Source organism: Falco rusticolus, chromosome 5, assembly GCF_015220075.1.
Source record: "Falco rusticolus isolate bFalRus1 chromosome 5, bFalRus1.pri, whole genome shotgun sequence".
Lineage (NCBI taxonomy): Eukaryota > Metazoa > Chordata > Aves > Falconiformes > Falconidae > Falco > Falco rusticolus.
In genome coordinates this window covers 72825568-72847014 of record NC_051191.1, presented here as the reverse complement: position 1 = coordinate 72847014, position 21447 = coordinate 72825568, and the positions used below count along the sequence as shown (strand labels likewise).

General features: G+C 39.8%; 1 protein-coding gene across 2 annotated transcripts; it reads right to left on the bottom strand.

Annotated features, from left to right (window-relative positions):
• Positions 1 to 869: 869 nt before the first annotated feature.
• On the bottom strand, positions 870 to 21090 carry PYROXD1 (pyridine nucleotide-disulphide oxidoreductase domain 1). Of its 2 annotated transcripts, none has more exons than XM_037388201.1 (12): positions 20842 to 21090; positions 16508 to 16588; positions 14098 to 14217; positions 12569 to 12697; positions 9064 to 9137; positions 8156 to 8316; positions 7108 to 7208; positions 5701 to 5830; positions 4694 to 4806; positions 2429 to 2551; positions 1989 to 2126; positions 870 to 1471 (listed from the first exon to the last, which is right to left on the bottom strand). In XM_037388201.1, the coding sequence occupies exons 1-12, from the start codon at positions 20920 to 20922 to the stop codon at positions 1223 to 1225; spliced, it is 1500 nt and encodes a 499-aa protein (XP_037244098.1). In that variant the 5' UTR covers positions 20923 to 21090; the 3' UTR covers positions 870 to 1222. The 2 variants fall into 2 exon arrangements, with proteins under 2 accessions (XP_037244098.1, XP_037244099.1); XM_037388202.1 differs by lacking the exon at positions 20842 to 21090 and adding an exon at positions 20112 to 20318.
• Positions 21091 to 21447: the final 357 nt, after the last annotated feature.

Here is a 21447-nt window from a genome sequence, read left to right as displayed (position 1 = left end):
CCTGCACAAATTCCTTCCTGGAACCAATATGCCTGACAGTGAAAGAGAGGAGCAGGCAGAAAGCAGCCAGGACACAGGGTCCCCATGAATGGTTTTATGGTGACTGTAACAGTTGCCTATTAAGAACACCATCGGGATACGGGACTCTCACCCAAGGTGGCATCCCATCCCACCTACCACATAAGCTGGATACAGCCGCCTGCTCCACAGGCTCTTGACAGGGAAGACTGCTGCAGGCAACATCCACCAGCGCTGTTGCGTTAACCTTTCCGTGGAGTGCACTGCACACCAATCCTGCTGGAGATCCGTCAGAACGCACCACTCAACTGACAGCTCACCCTGGCTTTCATTGTTCAACGTTTGCGTGCTGCACTTAGCTGAGCAGAAAATACATTTATTTCAGAAATAAACTTATGGGGAGGGGGAAAAAAAAAAAAAAGCATTCACCTTGCCATATATTCGCAGGCCACATTCTAGGCAGTAAGAGCTCCAAGTGCCCTGTGCCCAGATGTCCTCTCCACATGGGCCAGCTCAACAGAGATGGTACCATGAGCTGCAACAGGAGCCTTGAGACCTGGCTGCTCGTGGGATGCCAACACAGCCCGCCTGCCTTGTGAACATTCACCTGAGCAAGCAGTTTTAGGAAGCAGGAGCTTTCCCACCTTTGCCAATGCTCACACCGCCCAAGCCTGGAGGTAGCTTTAGGCAGGGAAGGCACCACCATCCCATCGAGACATCCCAGCTCACAAGGGTGGCTCACAGGCTGAGAGGAGGAACCTGCACAGCAGTCAGCCAAGGGAAACCAGGCTCTGGTAACTATAGCAGGCAATTTACGCACGGTTTGGGGAAGAAGGGAGCTACGAGTCAGGCACAGGATTTAACACATTTTATTTATGTTTTAAAAGTGAAGGCTACCTCGCATTCAAGCGAATGCAGTGCTATCTCAACAGCACAGTGACTCACTTTTTAACTGTCATAGCCGTGTTCTCGTATGTGAATTAGTCTAGACAAAACTTCCTTGCCAACACTAATCCAGTTGGCTTTTGTTGTTGCATTTCTGCACAGATTAATTTAATGTGCCGGTCAGTATTTTGACAAGATGAACACAAAATCTTAATAAGGAATCGCACTTATCCCTCATTTCTGGTAATCCTGAAGAAACAGTTTGTAAGACATATTACTCTGTGTCCAAACTTCATACAAAATGGAAATGGGGTTTTGTTCAATCAAAATAATCTTCTATATCGATATCTGGATTCAGGAGATCTTCACCATAGGCTGAAAGATCCATTTGATTTAAAATCAAGTTTTCAAAGGTTTCTTCCAAGTCCGTTTCACCAATCAGCACAGCTCCCATCATTCGGCCATTCTGCATCACTACTTTAACATACTCTTGTCCCTTGGTACATCTCAGCATCAGTTCATGGTCTACACCCAAGCCTTGAGCATTGTATTTTCCCAAAACCACCACCTAACAGAAGGAAAAAGAAGCAGTACTCATAAGAACATTGCAGTGGCTTTTAGCATTTCTGCTGGTAACAGTTCTAAGCTTCAGGAGACTGATGTAAACTGGGAAATACTTGTCCCTAGGGACCCTCCCCCATTTCGCTGGCTTGGAAACCCACATCAGAAATAAAAATCTTCACCCTGAAAATACCATCCACAATCCCCAATAATGAACACCAGTTACCGTGCTGAACTGTGTCAAATTTATCCATGAACAGAAACTTAATGAAACGGAATATGTATGAAGATGCAAAGTAGATCGGTTGTCACTCCCCAATTACAATTTGTAATATAACTGTAAAGATCTTTGCGCTTCTCAGTTTCAGGATTCAAAGTTACCGTGAATAGAGAAAAATCTAAACTAAGATTAATTATTATATAGAGAAAAACTGAACTACCTGCTCAGAGTTAGCAAGTGAATATAAACAAGCAGTACGGGTTCCTCAGTGGTTTAAAGAATATTAAGACTGTATTTGCTTTACCTTGTAATTGAAAAATTTTGTAACATGAGCAAATAGTTCAAAGCTGAAATCCATATCAACAGATTCCCCTAAAACATCTGCTGCCATGCATTTTGCTGCATACCATCCCATCTGCCTAGCTTGAGTCCACAGTCTCATCTGAAAAAAAAAAAAATATTACAAGGATTTAAAAACACAAATACATGTCACTGTGCAATGACCGGCACTCACTGTTCTCATCAATGCATACTATGTATTTTCATTACACAAGAAAGGCTGAACAGCTTGGCTTTCAGCCACGCAGATAAAATTATCTGTCATCAACACACCCAGGACTATCTACTCGAATTCACTGGTTTCTGCTTCAATTGAACTTTCTTTTCTCCCATCTGTGTAATAGCGTGCAATTTCCTTTGTAGATTAGATGGCTGCTAAGTGCACAATCTTAAGATATGATTTACCTGATGCCACACTGGACTAGGTTCCCACGAAGCTGTGCAGATATCTCCAGCTGCATATATATCGGGCAGGGATGTGTGCATGTGCTTATCTACTTTAAGACCTCCATCTTCACCTACAGCAAACTAAAGTATTTGCACAGATCAGCAATAAGAAAAATAGTAACTGGAAGTAATTCAACTTCCCCATGTTAAGCAGTCATCTCATTTGTTACTCCTAAAAAAATTTAAGTAAGTTCACTATTCTGCTTATCAAAACATCTGAAGACCTAAAAATCATATGAACAAATAGGACAGGAACCCAGCAGGATGCTCTTCTGGATGCCATGTAGCAACAGAGAAAAGGTCATTCACTGTGAACAATTTGCGGCTATTCATTCTCCCATCTAATCTGACTCAATTAGGAAAGACCGACAACCAGAGAAACACATTGTTCAAACCTCAGTCTCAAGACCCCCATCTTCAAGGGAAGAAAACAGATCCCCTGAAGAGTACCATAATGAAGTGTTTTTCACAACTGTCTAGATACCAAGTATTACTTCTCCATACTATAATGCAATCCTGCTCTTGCAGAGTTTTTCCTCAATCTTTTCAAACCTATAACCTTTCAAATAAGCAAATACAAACTTAGCCTACAAAAGCAGAACTTCCTAACAACCTCTGCATTCCTTTCTCACCAAGTTTAAGAACATAGCAGTATTGCATTTTACAAATAACATTCACATAGCCTTCAAAATATCTCAAACTCTGTATTAAAAAAAGCTTAAACACCATTGCATACTGAAAAAAATCATTTAACATGAGACTGTCCAGACTGGCAAGGCCTCCATGGTAAGATACAAAGCATTAAGCATTATTTCTAGAACACAGCATAGGCTTGTGAAACATTATTACTGATACCTAGGCAGGGACGTAACACAGCTTGCCAAATTCCAATGACACTACATGTGTTACAGGGACACCTAGTCTCATTTTGTATTTTTGCCAAGGCCAAAAAATACCACTGCAAATACCTAAATACCTAATCAAACTTTCTAATGGAGGCCTTGGGTATTTCATGGCTAAACATCCAATGTGTGCTTCCATAATTTTCTTCTGCTTTATTCAGAGGATCGTGTTCTACTTCCTAATTAGGAGGGTACCACAAAACACCAAATACCCTAATGTACTGATTTTGCCTGGGGTAGAGTTAACCGTCTTCACAGGAGCTACTATGAGGCTATGTTTTGGATTAGTGCTGAAAACAGTGTTGATAACGCATGGCTGGTTTAGTCGTTGTTCAGCAGTGCTCACACAGACTCAGGAACTTTCCTGTTTCTCATGCTGCCCTGCCAGCAAGAGGCTGCTGTGCACAAGAAGTTGGGAGAGGACCCAGCTTGGGCAGCTGACCCCCACTGACTAAAGGGATACCCCAAGGCATACAATGTTGTGCCCAGCAAAAAAAGCTTGGGGGAAGGAGGAGGAAAGGGAGACGTTCATATTACACCGCTTGCCTTCCCAAGTAACTGTCATGCCTGTAAGCCCTGCTTTTCTGGAAATGGCTGAACATCTCCCTGCCGATGGGAAACAGCGAATGAATTCCTTATTTTGCTTTGCTTGTGTGCACAGCTTTTGCTTTGCCTAAATTTGCCTAAATTATCTCAAATCATGAGTTTTGCCACTTTAAACTCTTCCAACCCTCCTCCCCCATTCTACTGTAAGCGTAAGCAAGCTGCTGCATGGGGCTGAGCTGCCAGGCAGTGTTAAACAAGACACCTAACACTGAGACAAAACCATCTCAAGGCCTAAAAATCCACATGGCAGCTATGAACTCTAATCATCATCCACGTTTGGATGCAGATCCAAAGTGTGACTTCCCTCAGTGAATATGAGCACCTTCACAGCTCAGTTTCCCAGATCAAGAATACTGGAAATGACTGCTGCCTTCCCAGGAGAAAACTTTAACATTTGTAAAATAAGATTTTTGCCGCGTGAACTAATCATACAAATGTTTTTCTCTCTTTGTATAGGCTTAATCTTTACAGTGTAAATTGTATATATATACTGTACATATGAGTAGCAACATAATAAGCCAAGTCAAATTATTTTTTATTATGTTGGATATTATATACCAACACAATATATACCCGCCGTATTTTGAAACACTGTACAACATTCAAAACCTTTAGCAATCAATACTTCCTGTCAGAATACAAGCATAAACCAGCTGAAAAAGCTTATTTCACCTTAAAAAACAACTTAAACTTCAAAAGAAATCAGTATACTTACATTATTGCCATCAAGAAATGGTTTAACATTTGGCACAACTCCAGTTGCACTGACAATGAAATTGCAACCATAAATTTTTCCATTAGTTAATTCCACATATACAGGCCATAGCACTAAAAAAGGGGAAAATTTTGCCCTGAGAAAGTAACCAACAGAAATTACCTTATTAATTATGTCTTAAGCCATGAATTAAGAAGAAAAAAATATAATCTTTTGAGATATCGAATGGATTAGGTAGGGAAAAATAAAAATCAAAAACAAACAAAAAATTATCAGAGGTGACCTATAACATTTCTTACCTTCACTCAGGACTAGAAAAAAAAAAATGAGATTTTGGAGCTTAGCTTCAAGTCCTACTATTAACATTTTCTGAACTTTTTCTAAATCAAAGCCCTCATTTGTTGGGGGAAAATACTATGTCCTGCCACTTCTTCAGACCCATGGGATGTTCTCTTAAGTACACAACTTCAAAATACTCTTTTACATACAAATTTACAGCTGCACAAGAAAGGCCTCAAAGCAAAAAGAACATCAGAGAATTGACTTCCTAGAATTTTATACTGGGAGTAACTGGCTATTAAGATATTATTTTAAATATTAATTTTCTTTGAGATGAATTTATTAATAGAATTATTCATGACAAGTAATATTTTCTTCTACTTTCTTTGAAAGATTACTTCATTTTGACACTATTTTTTTTTTCTTCTGTTTTAACACCACTGTTAATATATGTTTTTATTGGACCATCACAAGCAAGGGGTATTCTGCATAAAGGATTTAGGTGACTTTGTGGAAAAAGGGTCTGACCCATAACATTTTTTAATGTAATTGTAGCCCATAAATCAAATGCTCAACTACTATTTGTTACTCAAGCTCCATTTAATTTACAGAAATAAAGGATTTATTTTCCAAATCTGTATTTGCTCTAGAACAGCAAACAAGATCAAACATGCTCCAGCACTGCTTTTATCTTCAACACATTATTTCTCATCAGCACTGACACCTACCCTCGTCTGGTTCTATGTTCTTCTCCTCTTTAGGAAAAGTGAAAGATGTCTGTTGCAGTCGTATAAATTCTTCCTGTAAGTGTATTTTCTTCACTTCACATAGTACTTCAATATGTACTTTATGAGAAAACTAAAGAAAGATTGACAAAATTGTACACATAATGATTAGAAATAACAACATGTTTAATACCAAGTATACCTTCACGTAAATTGACGTTACTAAACTGGAAAAAAACCAGAACCATGTATCCTGTCCTAAAGCATGACGCATTAGCTTAGTTCCCACACTTTTTCCTTTTTTAGTACAGATCTAACCATAGCAAATGGCAATTCACGTGCTTTTTCAGCAGGTATCTGATGTTCCTTGAAATTTCATTACAATTTAGCTTTTCCAGGCATGCCAGAAAACATATTCAAGTTGCCCTGAGCTTACAGGAAGAGAATTCAGAACTTACCAGAAAAAAGTAAACTCATCTTTTCTATCTTTCAGGATTTCAAATCCCTTACTTTCCTATCATGAATTAAATTATGATAACAATAATAAGTGTATGTTCTACATGCTGTAGAAAGAAAAAGAAAACATATCCTGTTTCATCAACCCATATTTCAACCACTTCTATTCTAAGCTCAAGACAGAACTAGGAAGGTTGCCCATTTCTCTAAACTGTTTTGTGGATTCAGGCCTCGAAAGGTTTTACTCTCCACTACACAAACATACTTCCACAGCCTTCAACAGCCAAAACACCGCCAACTAATGTGCTGAATACCTTAAGTGTCCTTTAGTTGTTATTTCGGTAGAATCTGTGACTGATCACCTTTTGAAAGGTCTTTCTTTTAAATGTGTTACAGATGCAAACAGCTAACAGCTAAGAAATTAATAAAGACCTGATAAAAACCTATGAAAAGTGAGGATTTTTATTTAATTTCAAGCATGAAACTCTTCACAGTGCTCATGAGTCCACTACTCATTTTGCATTTCATTATCTACTGTGACAGGGGACTGATGTTCCCTGCACCTCTGTACAAATCCTACTGTCTTATTTTTCACATAAGAAAATGTACATATGGCAGCTGAAATCAGGACAATAGAGGCACCACTGCTTCTGGTTAAAGCTAGGATTGACATCAGTCCTACAGAAATACGCAAACCCACATTTACATTTCAATTTGAAGAGCAAACTGCTAAACTCATGCCAGTGGATCCGATTAGCCGCCTTTCTCCTGAGGCAGAAAATTCCTTTGTGTTAACATATTTTCCTGTTCAGTTCTGACGGAACAGGAGGATCTGCTCAAGCACGTTTGATTTCTATTTTTCTGATAATCCTGAATGTGGTATTTCACATTCTGTCACCCTTACTCACTTAAAGCAATATTTCAGCAAATGTGTAAGCAGGATTTTGACCATACCTCTTTCGTCCCTTTAAGAGCTAAGCCCTCATGCCAATCAGGGCCTAAGGCACTGCCCAGTTTGTCAGCTGCTGCTATAGGTCTTTCTTTTTCCTCATTTCCTGAAGGAAAGAGATGAAGATCATCAGATTTAGCATGCATACTACATTGCCCGCAGAATTCAGAACGAGGGTCCTCAATTAAGAGAAATACGATCTGGTTGCCAAAAGGGAAGACAAAATGTAACGCCCCCAAACCCATTAACCTGCAGACAAGTCAGACTCCAAGCCACCATTCAGTTTTATGCCTTTCATTACTTCACTCATCTCAGCAACAACCATGCCACTGTGAGGCGTCTGCATGGACCCTTGAGAGCCAGACAGACCCCAACAGCACCAGGCTTCTGGAGATGCGCTATAGACTTGGTTGCTTAGCACCAGTGCTAACATCTGAACTGATGTCCATCTGCCAGCAAATGTGCACTGTCCCCTCCCCACTGCACGGAAGTGCGAATTCTAACATAACACGATACATGTGAAGAACACTGGGTGGTGCCATTTAGTGATGTTTAGGCTGACAATCTCACAATTTATTCTTCCGACCTGAAGTCTAAAACCATGCTCTTCTTTTTGTTAGTATTTTGGTCAAATACATGTTTCTGTCACATCTGTTCATGCAGTTCTGATTAACTGTTCTTAATTAACACTACAGTTTCACTGCACCTGTAATCATGGTCTGTGATGTTTTATCTGGTCCTCCAGTAGCTTATTATGGGACAGGTCTTTACATAATGCTGACATAATTCAGAAAAAACATTAAAACATTACAGAAAATAAAAAAAAGTTCTTCAGCAGATGGAATACTTGGCACAGATATAAAGATAAGCACATTTTTGCAGTTTACAGGTAACTATTACATGCTGTTGTGTGTCTACATAAATTCTGGAGGGGATTTTATATTGCTTTTTTGAAGAAGGAAATGCCATTGATAATAAGACTAAACCTTATTTACAGCCTGCTAAATTAATTAAATGCTGCTGCTGCCGTGTTAGGAGACCAAAGCACCATACCTTCCATTGTGTACTTTGTTCTTTTACATTCAATTGGAGTCTCTCGTTTTTCAGCAGTTAGCTTTGGAATGAGAAATTCAGCTGCTCCTGCATCAAAAAAAGTGTTCCCAATGGCTTTGTCTTTGATAGCCCAGATCACTTCACAGCCTTCAATTTCATACCTGTGGACATTTAAACAATGAATAAAGTGGCAGACAGATTCTGAAAAGGATCTGACTTAGCAACACAAGTGTGCCTGGTTTCATTCCAGAAGCTTGAAATAAGGGACCTAAGACTTTTAAACCTATCAAATCCACTGCAATGCCAGACTGTCCACTGCTAGGAACAGGCATTTATATCTTGTTTGTACTACCTGGAACATGAACTGCTGGAGACATGCAGAGGACAGTCTATTGAAAGTGAAAAAGTGACTCCCTACAACACCACACAAGACCATATAATTGTCTAATACAGGTGGTTCTGTAACCTAGCAGACTGCAGGACCACACGGTTCGGTATCCTATCTGTGACAAAGGTCACATCAAACATTTCAGAAGTTCTATTGACTTAAATTAAGCTGGGTGCAAGATAAGCCACCTCTTTATTCCTGTTACATCTTCTGTCTCCAGAAGTCAGACAAGTTTTCTAACTGAAACACTGCCCTTACCATTGTTAACAGAAATCTCAGTTGGTGCCAAACCAGAAAAACACTGTATATTATTGATAGCTGTGTCAAAGCTTCTCCTGAAGCCTGCTGAATTTTACATGACAGTAAGCACCACTACACTGTGAAAAAGTTATTTTGATCAAATGCTTCAAGAACCACAATTTTGTAAGTCAACCTTCTCCCAAACTCTTGCACAATACATTTAACATTTTATTGTTATTTTATTTGCATATGCATCTTCAAGATTTAGTCATTTACTTACACTAATTCAAGTGCAATCCCACCATTTCCCACCACTACTATTCTCTCAGCTTGAGCCAAATTCTTCTGAAAAGCCTGCATTAAGAAAGGAAAATTGTCAATTACAACTTAGATTATATGTTCCTTCACGCTGATCAATTATATCCTCTCCAATATTTTCTTGCTTTCTTAGTCATCTTATTTGAATTTTCTCAGACTAATGATATGCATTTACTTATGCTAAGACCTGTTACAGAAGCTAATGAAACCTGTAAAGTTCTACCACATTAAGGGATGAAGTTACTGTTACCGTCTTACAAGTCTCAAATTGAGACAGGAGAGATAAAATAATAACATGTAAACCAATTCAACAGAGCCTTTAATAGAATCTAGGAGACTGTTCTGTGTCCTACAGACTATTAACACTGGGATATCACAACTTGCATAACTTTCACAGTAATCTGTATAACATTAAAAAGGCAAAGATACAGAAACTTGGTAATTTAAAAACTCCTTATCAGGAAACGGTAATCTAAGAAATAATTTGTAGCAAGTCTGAGAACCAATTTTATTTGTGCAAAAGCTTTCAGAAACAAACAAGTCTCCAAATCACACCTTAGGGGTGACAGAACATCCTACTTTTCGCTGGGATAGAGTTCTTTTGCTTCCTAGTAGCTAGTGGCTGTGTTTTGGATTTAGGATGAGAGTAATGTTGATAACATACTGACATTTTAGTTGTTCTAAGCAGTGTTTACATTAAGTCAAGGACTTTTCAGTTTCTCACCCCACCCTACCAGCAAGAAAGCTGGTGGGGCACACAAGAAGCTGGGGGAAGTCACAGCTGGGACAGCTGACCCAAACTGGCCAAAGGGACATTCCAATACTATCAGCTATGGGGAAAGCTGGCCAGCAGCTTCTGCTTGGGAACTGGCTGGGCATCGGTCAGCAAGTGGTAACTGCATTGTGCATCGCTTGTTCTGTATACTCTACTTCTTTTATGAAAAGGAATAAGGCCTAAAAACCTAAAGACCCCTGAGAAGAGACTCAGCTCTGTAAATGCCCCATTCTGTCTTGCAAAATTGCTCAACTCTCTTGTACCAAGGAAACAGAGCATGGTGTGCTGAATCACCCTGTTCTTGCTCATTGTACCCAAGCCTAAGCCATTGATAGAGACTGCCATACCAGGTACTAGAAATCATACATCTGATAAAGTTAGACATATCAATAGAAGAAAATGGTAGCAAGCCAAGATTTTTTGTACAAGAGTCTGGCAGAGCCACTTATGAAAGAAGGTCGAAAAGTTCAGCCCTGAGGAAAACCACCTGAGCAGGGCCGAAAGGCCTGAACGACCCTCCCAAAACTGATGCCAAGAGAAGACTCCACCTGAACTCTGCCCAGGCTCCACCTATCACTAACATGCAATGAGATTTTGTAATCGCATGAATAATGTATGTAGAGACATTGCAATCACGTATGTCAAATGTATAAATTAGCCTGTTTTGCATGTGTGCTTCAGAGTGAACTACCTCCTCCCCCACGCAGGTAATAAATACCTTGCTACTAAAAGTACAAAAAGTCTCCTAGCAGTTTTCTTCATTCCGAGGTTTTTTCGGCTTAATTTGTCATGATTATTATCTCTTCCTTTCCTGTCCTAATAAACTGTCTTTATCACAACCCACAAATTTTTGGTTTTTTTCCCCACTAGTTCTCTCCACCATCCCACAGCAGGGATGGGCAAGCATCTGTGTGGTATTTATGTGCCTGCTGGGTTAAACTATGACAGAGAAATAAAATAAATTTAAACACAGGCCAGACAGTATTTTTTAGATCATAGTACAACCACTTCAAGTATTTTCTTTCAAACAAATCAAGAATCATGACTATTAGACCAATTTTTGCAATTACACAAAAATCTGTTCTTATGTGCTTCCAGTTTACCTGACTAACTGTGTCAAGAGAGCCTGAACTGTAAAAGATCAGGAAAACTGCAGTCCTTTAATCCCTTCAGAGAAAGACACTGAAGTTGTATCAGAGGGGACTAGCGGACACAACCAATCATCATTAAAATAAAAAGCAAACAAAACCTTAGAAACAAGCATTTTCAGCCTCATTCAACATCAGTTTTGACAAATGATAGTCCAGTCTACTGTTTCCCCACAGTGCCCAACAGTGGACGCACAGGGAAGACCATCAGAAGACAACAAGCACATGACGATAGTATCCTGGAACATGTATTTTTTCTTCCCTCTTTATTTCTCTTGTGGTTTTTTTTAACTCAGGTAAACGTTTAATATCCAAAACAAACAACAATTTCATAGTTTCACTTCACTTTGCTTGAAAAAGTAACATCTTTTTTATTCTCAGCATCAAACTTAATTTGATGAACTCCAGTTTTTATGCTATGAAGAAGCAGTGTTCACTTTTGTTAAAGAAAATGTAGTTTGAATTAAGAAATCTGAAGTGCTGAAGCTGATAACTGGCATAACCAGGCCTCGGCCTTTGTATAGCCCTACTCCAAGGCTGTTTTAAAACGTAGTCAAGTTAATCAGCAGGAGAATAGAAAACAATAGATGAGAAATTTGTGTACACAGGTGCTTTCTGAAACACAGATGTCTTTAGAAAAATTAATATAGATGGGTAGGAATCGCTTGTTCAAAGATTTAAGTGTGCTTGCAGGATTGTGTGAGTTAAAGCAGGTGGAAAAAAGATCATGATCTGAGGAGGACCCTGAAACCAAGTCAGAGACTGGAACCAAATAGATGAATCAACTGGGACAGGACTGGGTGATGGATTCCAGACCTGGTAAGACCAAAGGAAACTCCTAGAACTTCTGACTTTGACTAGTGATCCGATTAGTGTATATAAGCCATGCTGCACCCCTTTGTTCTCTGCCCATCACTGAGGTGGTGGCCCAACTCCGAGTTGCGATTAAAGCAAGCCTAACCGTACCCACATCTGTGTGAAATTCTCCTTCTAACAACTTTCACCCTGTCTCCTCTAATTCTAAAGACCTACAGCAGTGAAACCTCTTTCTACTTCCAAGCTGAAGTTTTAGTCCAAGTCATTTTTCATTTGAAAACTTTTTCACAACTTCGACTACAACTCTTTTCTGTACAATGGGGACAAACTACAGTAGAATTAAAAAAAAAAAAATGCCCTACAGTAGCTTTTCACTGTAAGAAGCAGCCCTTCATACAGTGTAGCAGATACACCTTCTCAGGGAAGTTTCTACTGATGCCTACTTCCTGCTTGTATTTTCAGATTGGCTTCCACATGGAGGGTAGAACACCATTTATTCTAGATTATCATGTCAGAAATACTGTCTATGAGCTATTTATAAACTTAACAAATTTAGTGACTAATTAATGGTATTTTAAAGCTATTTCTCTGCTACTGAAAGTGTTTGTATTTAAGGATATACAATAACAAACATCATCTGTTTCTCCATTTCACTCCATAATCATTTTTAGTATTTTGCATCAGAAGCAGGAATATATTATACACTTTTAAGTCCAAAACAAATTTACCTGTGCGCTGTCAGTGTCCCGGATTCCTAATACATATGGGTTTCCTTCAAAAATTAGTTTTGGTTTTGCTCCAGCACACAGGCAAAGTTTTTCATACATATATTCCTTCCCATCTTCAGTGACAATCCTCTGTTAAAAATGAAGAGAAAAAGCAACTGCAGACCTCTAAGAGAGCATCAGCATTTTTTTCCTTAGCATCACAGTATTTTGCAGGTATTAAAAGCTGTAACTCGCTTCTTAAAGAGCAAGCCTTCCTACTCTCATTGACTCTGTGTCGTTTATTTGCATTACACTCACCACAAACTTACAGGCATATGACATTATATGACAGACAGCGCACTCAAAGAAAGATGACATACAAGGATTACCACTTGGTGTCACTGTATTTACTAGCTGTACTAGAATAGGTTTTCTATGTGACAAATACCCCACCCCATTAACATTATGCACTAGTGTATGTTAGCAATTAAGAATCTCATTCAAAACATTTCAACAATGGTAAACCTGTACATAACTTAACCTGGCACAGGCTAGAATACAGTTTAGAAAACCGGCAAATTCTGTTCTTTGCTAAAGAAAAAGGGTAGGCACTAAACAAGCTACATCATTCTGCAACAAGCAGTACTTAAAATTTAACATTTTATGACCTTATTTGTTTTCCAAACTAGAAGCTAAATAGTTTACACTAGTTTTGCACAAAGAGAGTTTTTAAAGGTTATGGGCAAAAGATTCTCCAAATCTATACACATGAAATCTTTGTGTCCACAGACACATACCTAAACTAACACACCATTATAGAAGTGATACAAGAATATCATTAAATTCAAAATATTAGCAGAATCTAACTGGAATCATATCTCTAACTTAAAATGAGCAAAACCAGTTTTGGATCTTAATGTGAATTTCTGGTAATGTTGAAGTCAAAAATAATGTTGAGCTGACACAGGCACTAACACAGATCTTTACATGCTGTACATTGCTCATACTTGCAATGTATTTCCTGCTAAAAATAAAGAAGAAAAGATGGAAATTTGTTTAAGAACTCTTCCCCACCCCCCACCCCCCCCACCCCCCATATCACAAAGTCCTTAAGATTTTGGTCTCTGTAGCAACAAGCAGTAATTCAAGAATCAGAGATCTCTCCAATCAAGGGTTACAGCAATTTTCAGACACCTATACTGACATACAGTATTGGTTTCATCAACCGGTTTCCCTGCTGTTCCAATCAGGTATTCACCAAAGTATGTCTAAGGTGTCAAAGAATTAAATCTAAAAGATACAGTCTCTTAATCAACAAGCAATTTTTGATCTACAATTTTGTCCCTTATATGTATTTCTACTTGAACAACAGTGTAAGTCGTAAGTGAAATTAAAAGTTAGGAAGTATTTTCTTGTGATTTTGGTAACTTAACACTTTAATAACCAGAATGTTCTTGAACAGAATTTCACACCCAGAACGTTGAACTGCTTAAGATATTTCTTAAATAAGTAAATTGAAAAAACATATAAAAGACAAAACACCAGCTTACATGTTCATCACTTTTCAACTGTTTTACTCCAGACTGTATAACTTTGATATTGTGATAACGTTTTTCTAATAGAGAACTTGGTTGCTCTTCCACATCAAATTCTTCAAGTGTTTTAGAGACCTGTAGGAAGAAGAGAGGTATTTAAAAATATGAATCATTTATCCATCCCTTTTTCTAAAGCTTGTAACAAAATGTGTTATGTTCATTTCCAGTAAAGAAGTCACAACATAAAGCCAGTATTGTCACAACACATGTTATCACGTTACTGCTAAGTTCCTTTTTCTATATAGAATCCTTTCATGCCTATTCTTTGACTCTTTACAAAGTAGCACAGAGAATTCTAATTCTGGAGAATTGGAGAAACTGGAGAACCCTGATGGCTGCTCTAACTGCTATGAAGTTTTATTCCATAAATAGAATGTATTATTACAGTTTTTAACACTGTTTTTTAACTTACTTGATGCAGTGTTAAGACCCTGTTTTTCTGTTTGTTGTAACTTTGATGAAATTACTCAGTAATATTCTCCCATACAAGCATTTTCCTCTCCTTGGCATTTTAGGAAAAAGATTTTCGTCAAAATACCTTACAGTATTTTGTAATATAAATAACATTTTGTAATAAAATACCTTACTTTTTTCTGGAATAAATGTTTTTATTCTATTTAAAAAAAAACCCAACCCACAACACAAAACCCCACCACTGACATTTTCTGCAAAACCCTAATGATTCAAAAACCTTTTGTTGCAGGTAGCCAGCTGGCCCTTAGGGCAGGAAAAGAGCTTATCATTGTTCAACTTGTGAACGGGACATATAAGGCAAGTGTTCAGGCAAAACAGATTCAAGATCACCTCAAAGCATTTACTCAGCATCTCATCCATAGTCACTATGTGATACTACAGAGACTCCGGGCAGGGGGTGGGCGTGCAGGGGCAGGCACAAACCAGGACTTGGAAAACATTCAAGTTATGTCGATCTGGGGGTTCTTCCAGAAGGGAGCACCTGCATGGGAACCTCCACGCTTTCTACTTTACAGAATACTCGAAAGAGTCTGGAACAAAACTAGGAACCAGAAGCCACACAACATTTGCAATTCAGAGAGAAATCAAGATGCTCGTGTCCAAAACTTCAATGCTGCTGCCTTCAGATAGTGTTTGGCTATTCCCTTATTCTTCAGATATTGAAACTTCTGCCAATGTGAATTACAGACTCTACACCTCTGCAACGTGTAAATGTCTTTTCCTGGATACTCATGACCCTACTGTCAGCACTCAAGCTCAGAAGATATTCTTTAGCTGGGTGTTATTCTTCCAGTCTCACATAGAGCTCTCGGTCTCTCAGCCATGTTCTGAGCGTCCCATTAGCCCTGGACAACAGCCACAGCGCAAAAAGGAAGAGATGCTGACAGTCAATTACAGCCACTACATGCAAAGAACTGCTGTTCAAATCTCTCTATGCTTTATTTCGACACACACACACACAGCCGCCCCAGTTATTTGAATTAGGCATTCATATACCAGGAAGAATTACGTTAAAACCGGACTGTCAGATAAATTAGAGTGGCTTTTCTTTCTTATCACATACTCATCATGAGACATGCCTCATCTGTTAGATACCATGTTTCAGAAAGGCAGTCATGAATCTAAAGGCCAAGTGGAAGCCTAGCTCTCCATGTCTTAACTTTCCCTGACAAGGTAAAACCTAACTTTTTACCGGCTGGCAGCTTTGTGTCCTGAGTTCAGTGCAATCCAGTCTCCAACTCTTTCCATGCCCTATGGTAGAGTTTGAAGTTCCCTCAGAGTGGGGAAAAAAAGCAGTGCTTTCCAAGATCTGAGCACCTCAGCAAAACTAGCTTAGTGAACCTGCTAAGGCCAGAAATCTGAATTCATGTACAGATTTTATTTTCTTTCTCAAACCAGCAGGAGAGAGGTCATTGAATCACCAGCTGCTGGAGATAAAGCTGAAGGCAATTTCACAGAAGACTATCCCTTTTTTATTACTTGTTAGAAGTCTGTTTCTGCCTGAAACTCAAACACAGTGCTGTATAGGAGAACGGCCAGCCAGACTAAGTTTCTGAAGTAATTTATTTCAAAGATACCATTACAGTGCTTAAAATGGAGCCCCCATTAATAATGCAGTGGAATAAAGCTTTAGTAACTTCAAAAATACTTCAACCATATAAGCATCCAATTTAACCTTTGCTCAAATGGCATGAATATATTCACTAATTACTAATGATTATGCATCACTAGAAAATATCTCTTCAGCCCTGCTAGCACTTACTATTACAGCCACACTAACATGAAAATAAGTTCAAAGTCATATGCATTTTCAGGATTATGTTCTAAATTATTTGTACCTACGCAAACTTCTGAAGAGGTCTTCCCATAACAAAAAGTAAGTCTCTCTTACCTGTTTGAAATTTGTTACAGCTTTTATAACTGGAGAAGCTGTCACTAAAAGAACATCTTCTGATGGGAATTCCATGGCCAGCTTGTAAAGGAACAGAAATCACGATGAGTGAATACAGTCATCAATAGATTTTGACTTTAAGACAATAAACTTATTGGTGAAAGGTAGCATGTATTATTACATTACTTTAGTCTTGTAGAACCCTACTGGATAAACACTACTTCAAGACTATGAAAGAATAACAACTAAAATGAACAGAATTTGGAGACCCGAGACTGATTCATTTACACACAAATACATCTTCAGGAACTGCAACCATGATATAAATGATTACTCTAAAGCCTATTCTCACAGTATTCTAAAGGGCAGCCTATGGAACAGCCTATGATCATGTGATTTCTGGAGATACCCAGTTACTGGACATACTTATTTTTATTGCACAGTAGTGAGTAATTGTTCACAGATTTAATTTTAACAGAGGAAATGCTAACTCCTATTGGCTATTTTAAATGTCATTTAGTAAACTGATAAATGGATTATTCTCTTCAGAGTACTACTAAGCAATAGAAGACTTTTAAAAGCCCCAAGCCAAAGTGAAAAGTTCCTATTCTAAACATGCATTGTTCTGCCACAGAAAATAAATCAGCTCTGTCAAGAACAAATCATCTGTCTCTGAGGTACAGGCAAAACGCAGGGTTCCTTGTCACCACATTCTGTAGATGAACAGAACAGTTGTATAAGCCACGAAGAAGGATGCTTCATGTCATACACAACCAGCTGCGCTATAAAGGGACTAGCATGTATTCCTGTACCTCAGACCTGTGTGATCTGAAGGTTTATGTGGTGAAGCCTTGTTGGTTTAAGGGAGATTCACGTTGGCAAATACAAATTAATTTAACAAGGCTATGTAATCCACACTTTATAGCATGAATCCCTAACGTATTTCACACGTATCACAGCTGAACACTTTGTATTGACTGAAAATAGGAAGAAAGGTTAAGTAACACACTGTGCTGCAGCAGGTGCTCCCAGCTGTATCTAATAAGCCTCAGAAAAACAACAGAACACTACAGAGATCATGCTCAGTAGCTTTATTAATGACAGATAGTGGGATTGAGCGCACCCTCAGCAAGTTCACAGATGACACCAAGCTGAGCAGTACAGTCAATTGGTTAGAGGGATGTCATCCAGAGGGATCCTGACAGGTTTGAGGAATAGGCCCACATGAACCTTGTGAAGTTCAACAAGGTCAAGTGCACAGTCCTGCACCCAGGTTGGGGCAATCAACAGTATTAGTCCAGACTGGGGGATGAATGTATTGATAGCAGCTCTGCAGAGAAAGACTTGGAGATATTGGTTGGTTAAGAATTAGATAAGGATTGTCAACATGTGCTTACAGTCCACGAAGTCAATCGTATCTGGGCTGCCTAAGAAGAGTGGCCAGCAGGTCAATGGGCCCCACCTGGAGTAGTGCATCCAGCTTTGGGGCACCCAGCACAAGACAGACATAGACCTGTTACAGCAGGCCCAGAATACAGCTGGTCAATGGTCAGAGGGCTGGAGCACCTCTCTTATGAGGACAGGCTAAGAGATAGGTTGTTCAGCCTGAAAAAGACAAGGCTTCCAGGGAGACCGTACTGTGGTCTTTCAATACGTAAACTGGGCTTACAAGAAAGACAGAGACATTTTACCAGGCCCTGTAGCGTCAAGAGAAGGGGTAATGGTTTTAAACAGAGATTTAGATTAGGTATAAGTAAGAAATTCTTTACTATGATGATGGTGAGACACTGAAACAGGTTCCTCAGAGAAACTGTGGATGCCCCATCATTGGAATTATTCAAGGTCAGGTTGGATAGGGCTCTGAACAACCTGATCCACTGGAAAGCGTCCCTGCCCGTGACAGGGGAGCTAGAACTAGATGATCTTTAAGGTCCCCTCCAACCTAAATCATTCTGTGAGTCTATGTAATTTTAAGACAGCCATCATGTATTTTGCATCAGTTATACTCAAATGCTTACCTCTGCCCTCTTATTAAGATTTAATGGTTGTTTGAAACTTTCATTTAGTAGTATTAAGGTTATTTCATTTCTTTACTTTTAAAAATACTAAAACTAAAAATCTGCCAGATAGAGTATTAGGTTTATCCATGCATACAGAAATGTGCAAGTCATTACAATCTAGAAAGAAATGCTGCCATATAAGCATGAAAGGCAGAAATTACGTAAGACATGAAAAATCTTGTGGCAATAAAAAAAAAATCCAACTCAAACTTTTAAGACATTTTTGTCAGAATATTTCAAAACATACTCAAAAAGTAACTATATGTGAAAATACTTGAGACAGACCTGATGCAACGATTGCTCTCAGCTGCCTGAGAAGTCTGAACTACAAGACATCACATAATGCATACCTAAAATGCAGTATGATGGACAAGTTGTTTATTGCTACTATGTTCCACAGAATTGTACTTGCTCAACACTAGAGCTGAGAAAAATTGTGTTCAATATTCCTCTTTCATTTAAAGCATGCGCTCAACTATACATGTACAACACAGAAATTCTTCTAGAACACAGTGCCACTTTTAATGGATTTAGTGAATTAAAACATATACTAAAAGACCACTAATACTCACTGCTGTGCTTCCTGCAGTACTAAGAGATGAGCCAAAAAGAGGCAAGTCTCTGCCATCATGTAACAATCTGATTGGTTTTTCCAAGGAAAAGAAAAAAAAGGTGAGGGAAAGAGCCCAGGGGGGTAAGTGGTACTCTCTATGAACTGACAAAAAAACCAAAGCTTTAACTCTTTGGCACAAACACAGCAGAAAAAAAAAATAATCAAGAAAACAATAAATGCTAGTCCCTTTTACAGCAATCTTAAAGATTACAGACATCCACTATAAATTGGAAATAACTGTATTGTGAAACAGGATCATAGCAACTAGATACAATTCTAAATTACTTCCAGGAAAACAAAGTCTTTGGGAATATGAAATGTATGACCCAAAACTTATTCTTGCAAGCACATAGGGATAACACAAGAGCCTTAATTATGTGAATAGTTTAATCAACTTTTAAGGGATTACTCCTATTAATATAGTATTTAAGGGTCTGTAGTACCAGTGCCCACATATTGCATTAACCATGAATAAAAGGAAAAAAAACCCAAACTAGTAGAAACAAACTAATTCCATGAAGATGGAGAACAGTATCAGTATTTTTTTTTAAATTAGCCTGCATGTAGTTTATACAATGTCAGAAATTAAATAGTATCACTTCATCACCAGAGAACAGATATATCTGAAACACAGTCTTTATACTGCTTTTTAGTTTTAGTATATAAAATATTCACTGAACTAATACCCACATCATTTCATTCCACACTATAGGTACAAAGTTACCTCCAGTTACTGTTACTTTAAAAGCACTAAAAACCTTTAAAAAAAGAAACAAATAAATTTATTTTTAGAGCTTGAGCTCATAGAAAGCTGGAGACTGGACAACGTCCACAGGTGTACAGCCCTGAACATGGACACAGGAAAAACAGAGCAGTGCTTTTATAAAAAGCAGGACATCGCAGCAGCCTTCACTTGAGCGGCAGTACAAACTTTATGGCTACGAGGAATGATGCACGCAGGACTCCTTCAACTTCCTGGCCTCTTGGCCAGCACACCGAATGGCAGCTTTCCCAAGTTACAAAGTTTTACTCCCCTTTTTATGAAGCAGTCGTAAACTCGTACCAGGTTATTTGCAGGACTATTTTAACCTCTTCAAAAATATTTCTAGACCGACAAATACTTTTATATTACAACACTGCTTCCCTGGGGCTAGTTTTGTTTCATTTTGTTGGTTTGGGTTTTTTTTCAAAAGAGGGACAAATTATTTGTAAACAAGGGGGGCGCGTAATTATGTAATTAATGTATAGATAAAAATATCTATGAAATGACTAATAAATCTAATGAACTGTTTTTACGTAATTTCGTAAGTCGACCCTATAAAACACGTACGCCTCCAAGCGAACCGCGCCGCCCGAGCGCCCCCCCCCGGCCCGGCGGTCTCCCGCCGCCCACGGCCGGCCGCGGTTAAGGCGCCTAAAGGGCCGGTGACGCCACGGGGCTGGGGAGCCTCCTCCAGGGGCCCGAGGGCCGAGACCCGGCCTTACCGGCCCAGCTCCCGCCGGGGCTGCGGGGGAGGGCCGAGGCTGGCGTGCGGGGTCAATATGACACCCCGCTCGGCCCCAGGCCCCCGCGCCCGGTGTTCTCTGCCGGCTGGGGGGGGTGGGGTGGGGTGTGCCGCGCGGGCCGCGCATGCGCAAGGCGGGCAGAGGAGGGCCCTTACCTTCTCCGCACAGGTAACCCCTGCGATTCCTCCGCCCACCACCACGAACCGACTCCGCGCAGCGCCGGCGGAGGCCGCCATTTCCCTGCCTGCTCCCCTGCGCGCCGCCGCCGAAGGAAAAAAATAATCGCCGGTTACCCACGGGAGCGGCTCCTCAGCGCCGCCTCCCCGCCAGGCCGTGGAGGGCGGCGGCGACAGCGGCCCGGCTACGGCGGGCGGTGGCGCCTAAACTTCCTCTGCTGGCGGCGCGCCCTCCCGCGGGGGCGGGGCGGGGGCGGGGCGGGGCGGCGGAGCCACCCCTCCCTCAGCTCGCCCGCCCGTCACACCTTTTTCCCGCTGATTTTTATTTAATTTGGAAGTTACATTCTTCCTTGGTGGAGCGAGGACTTCGCGGGCCTGAACGCTGGAGGATTCTGATGGACTTTGCCAAGGGACCAGAGAGAGCAGATAGCAAATAGCTATGATAAAAAACAAAGAAAAAAAATTAGGTTCAGGTCTTTCTTCATCCCTTAACGGGATATCAGGAAAAAGAAACACGGGAATGCGAGACACTGCATTCTCCCCAGCCGCCCCCGATGCTGGATACAACAGAAGCAGCACGGCGGC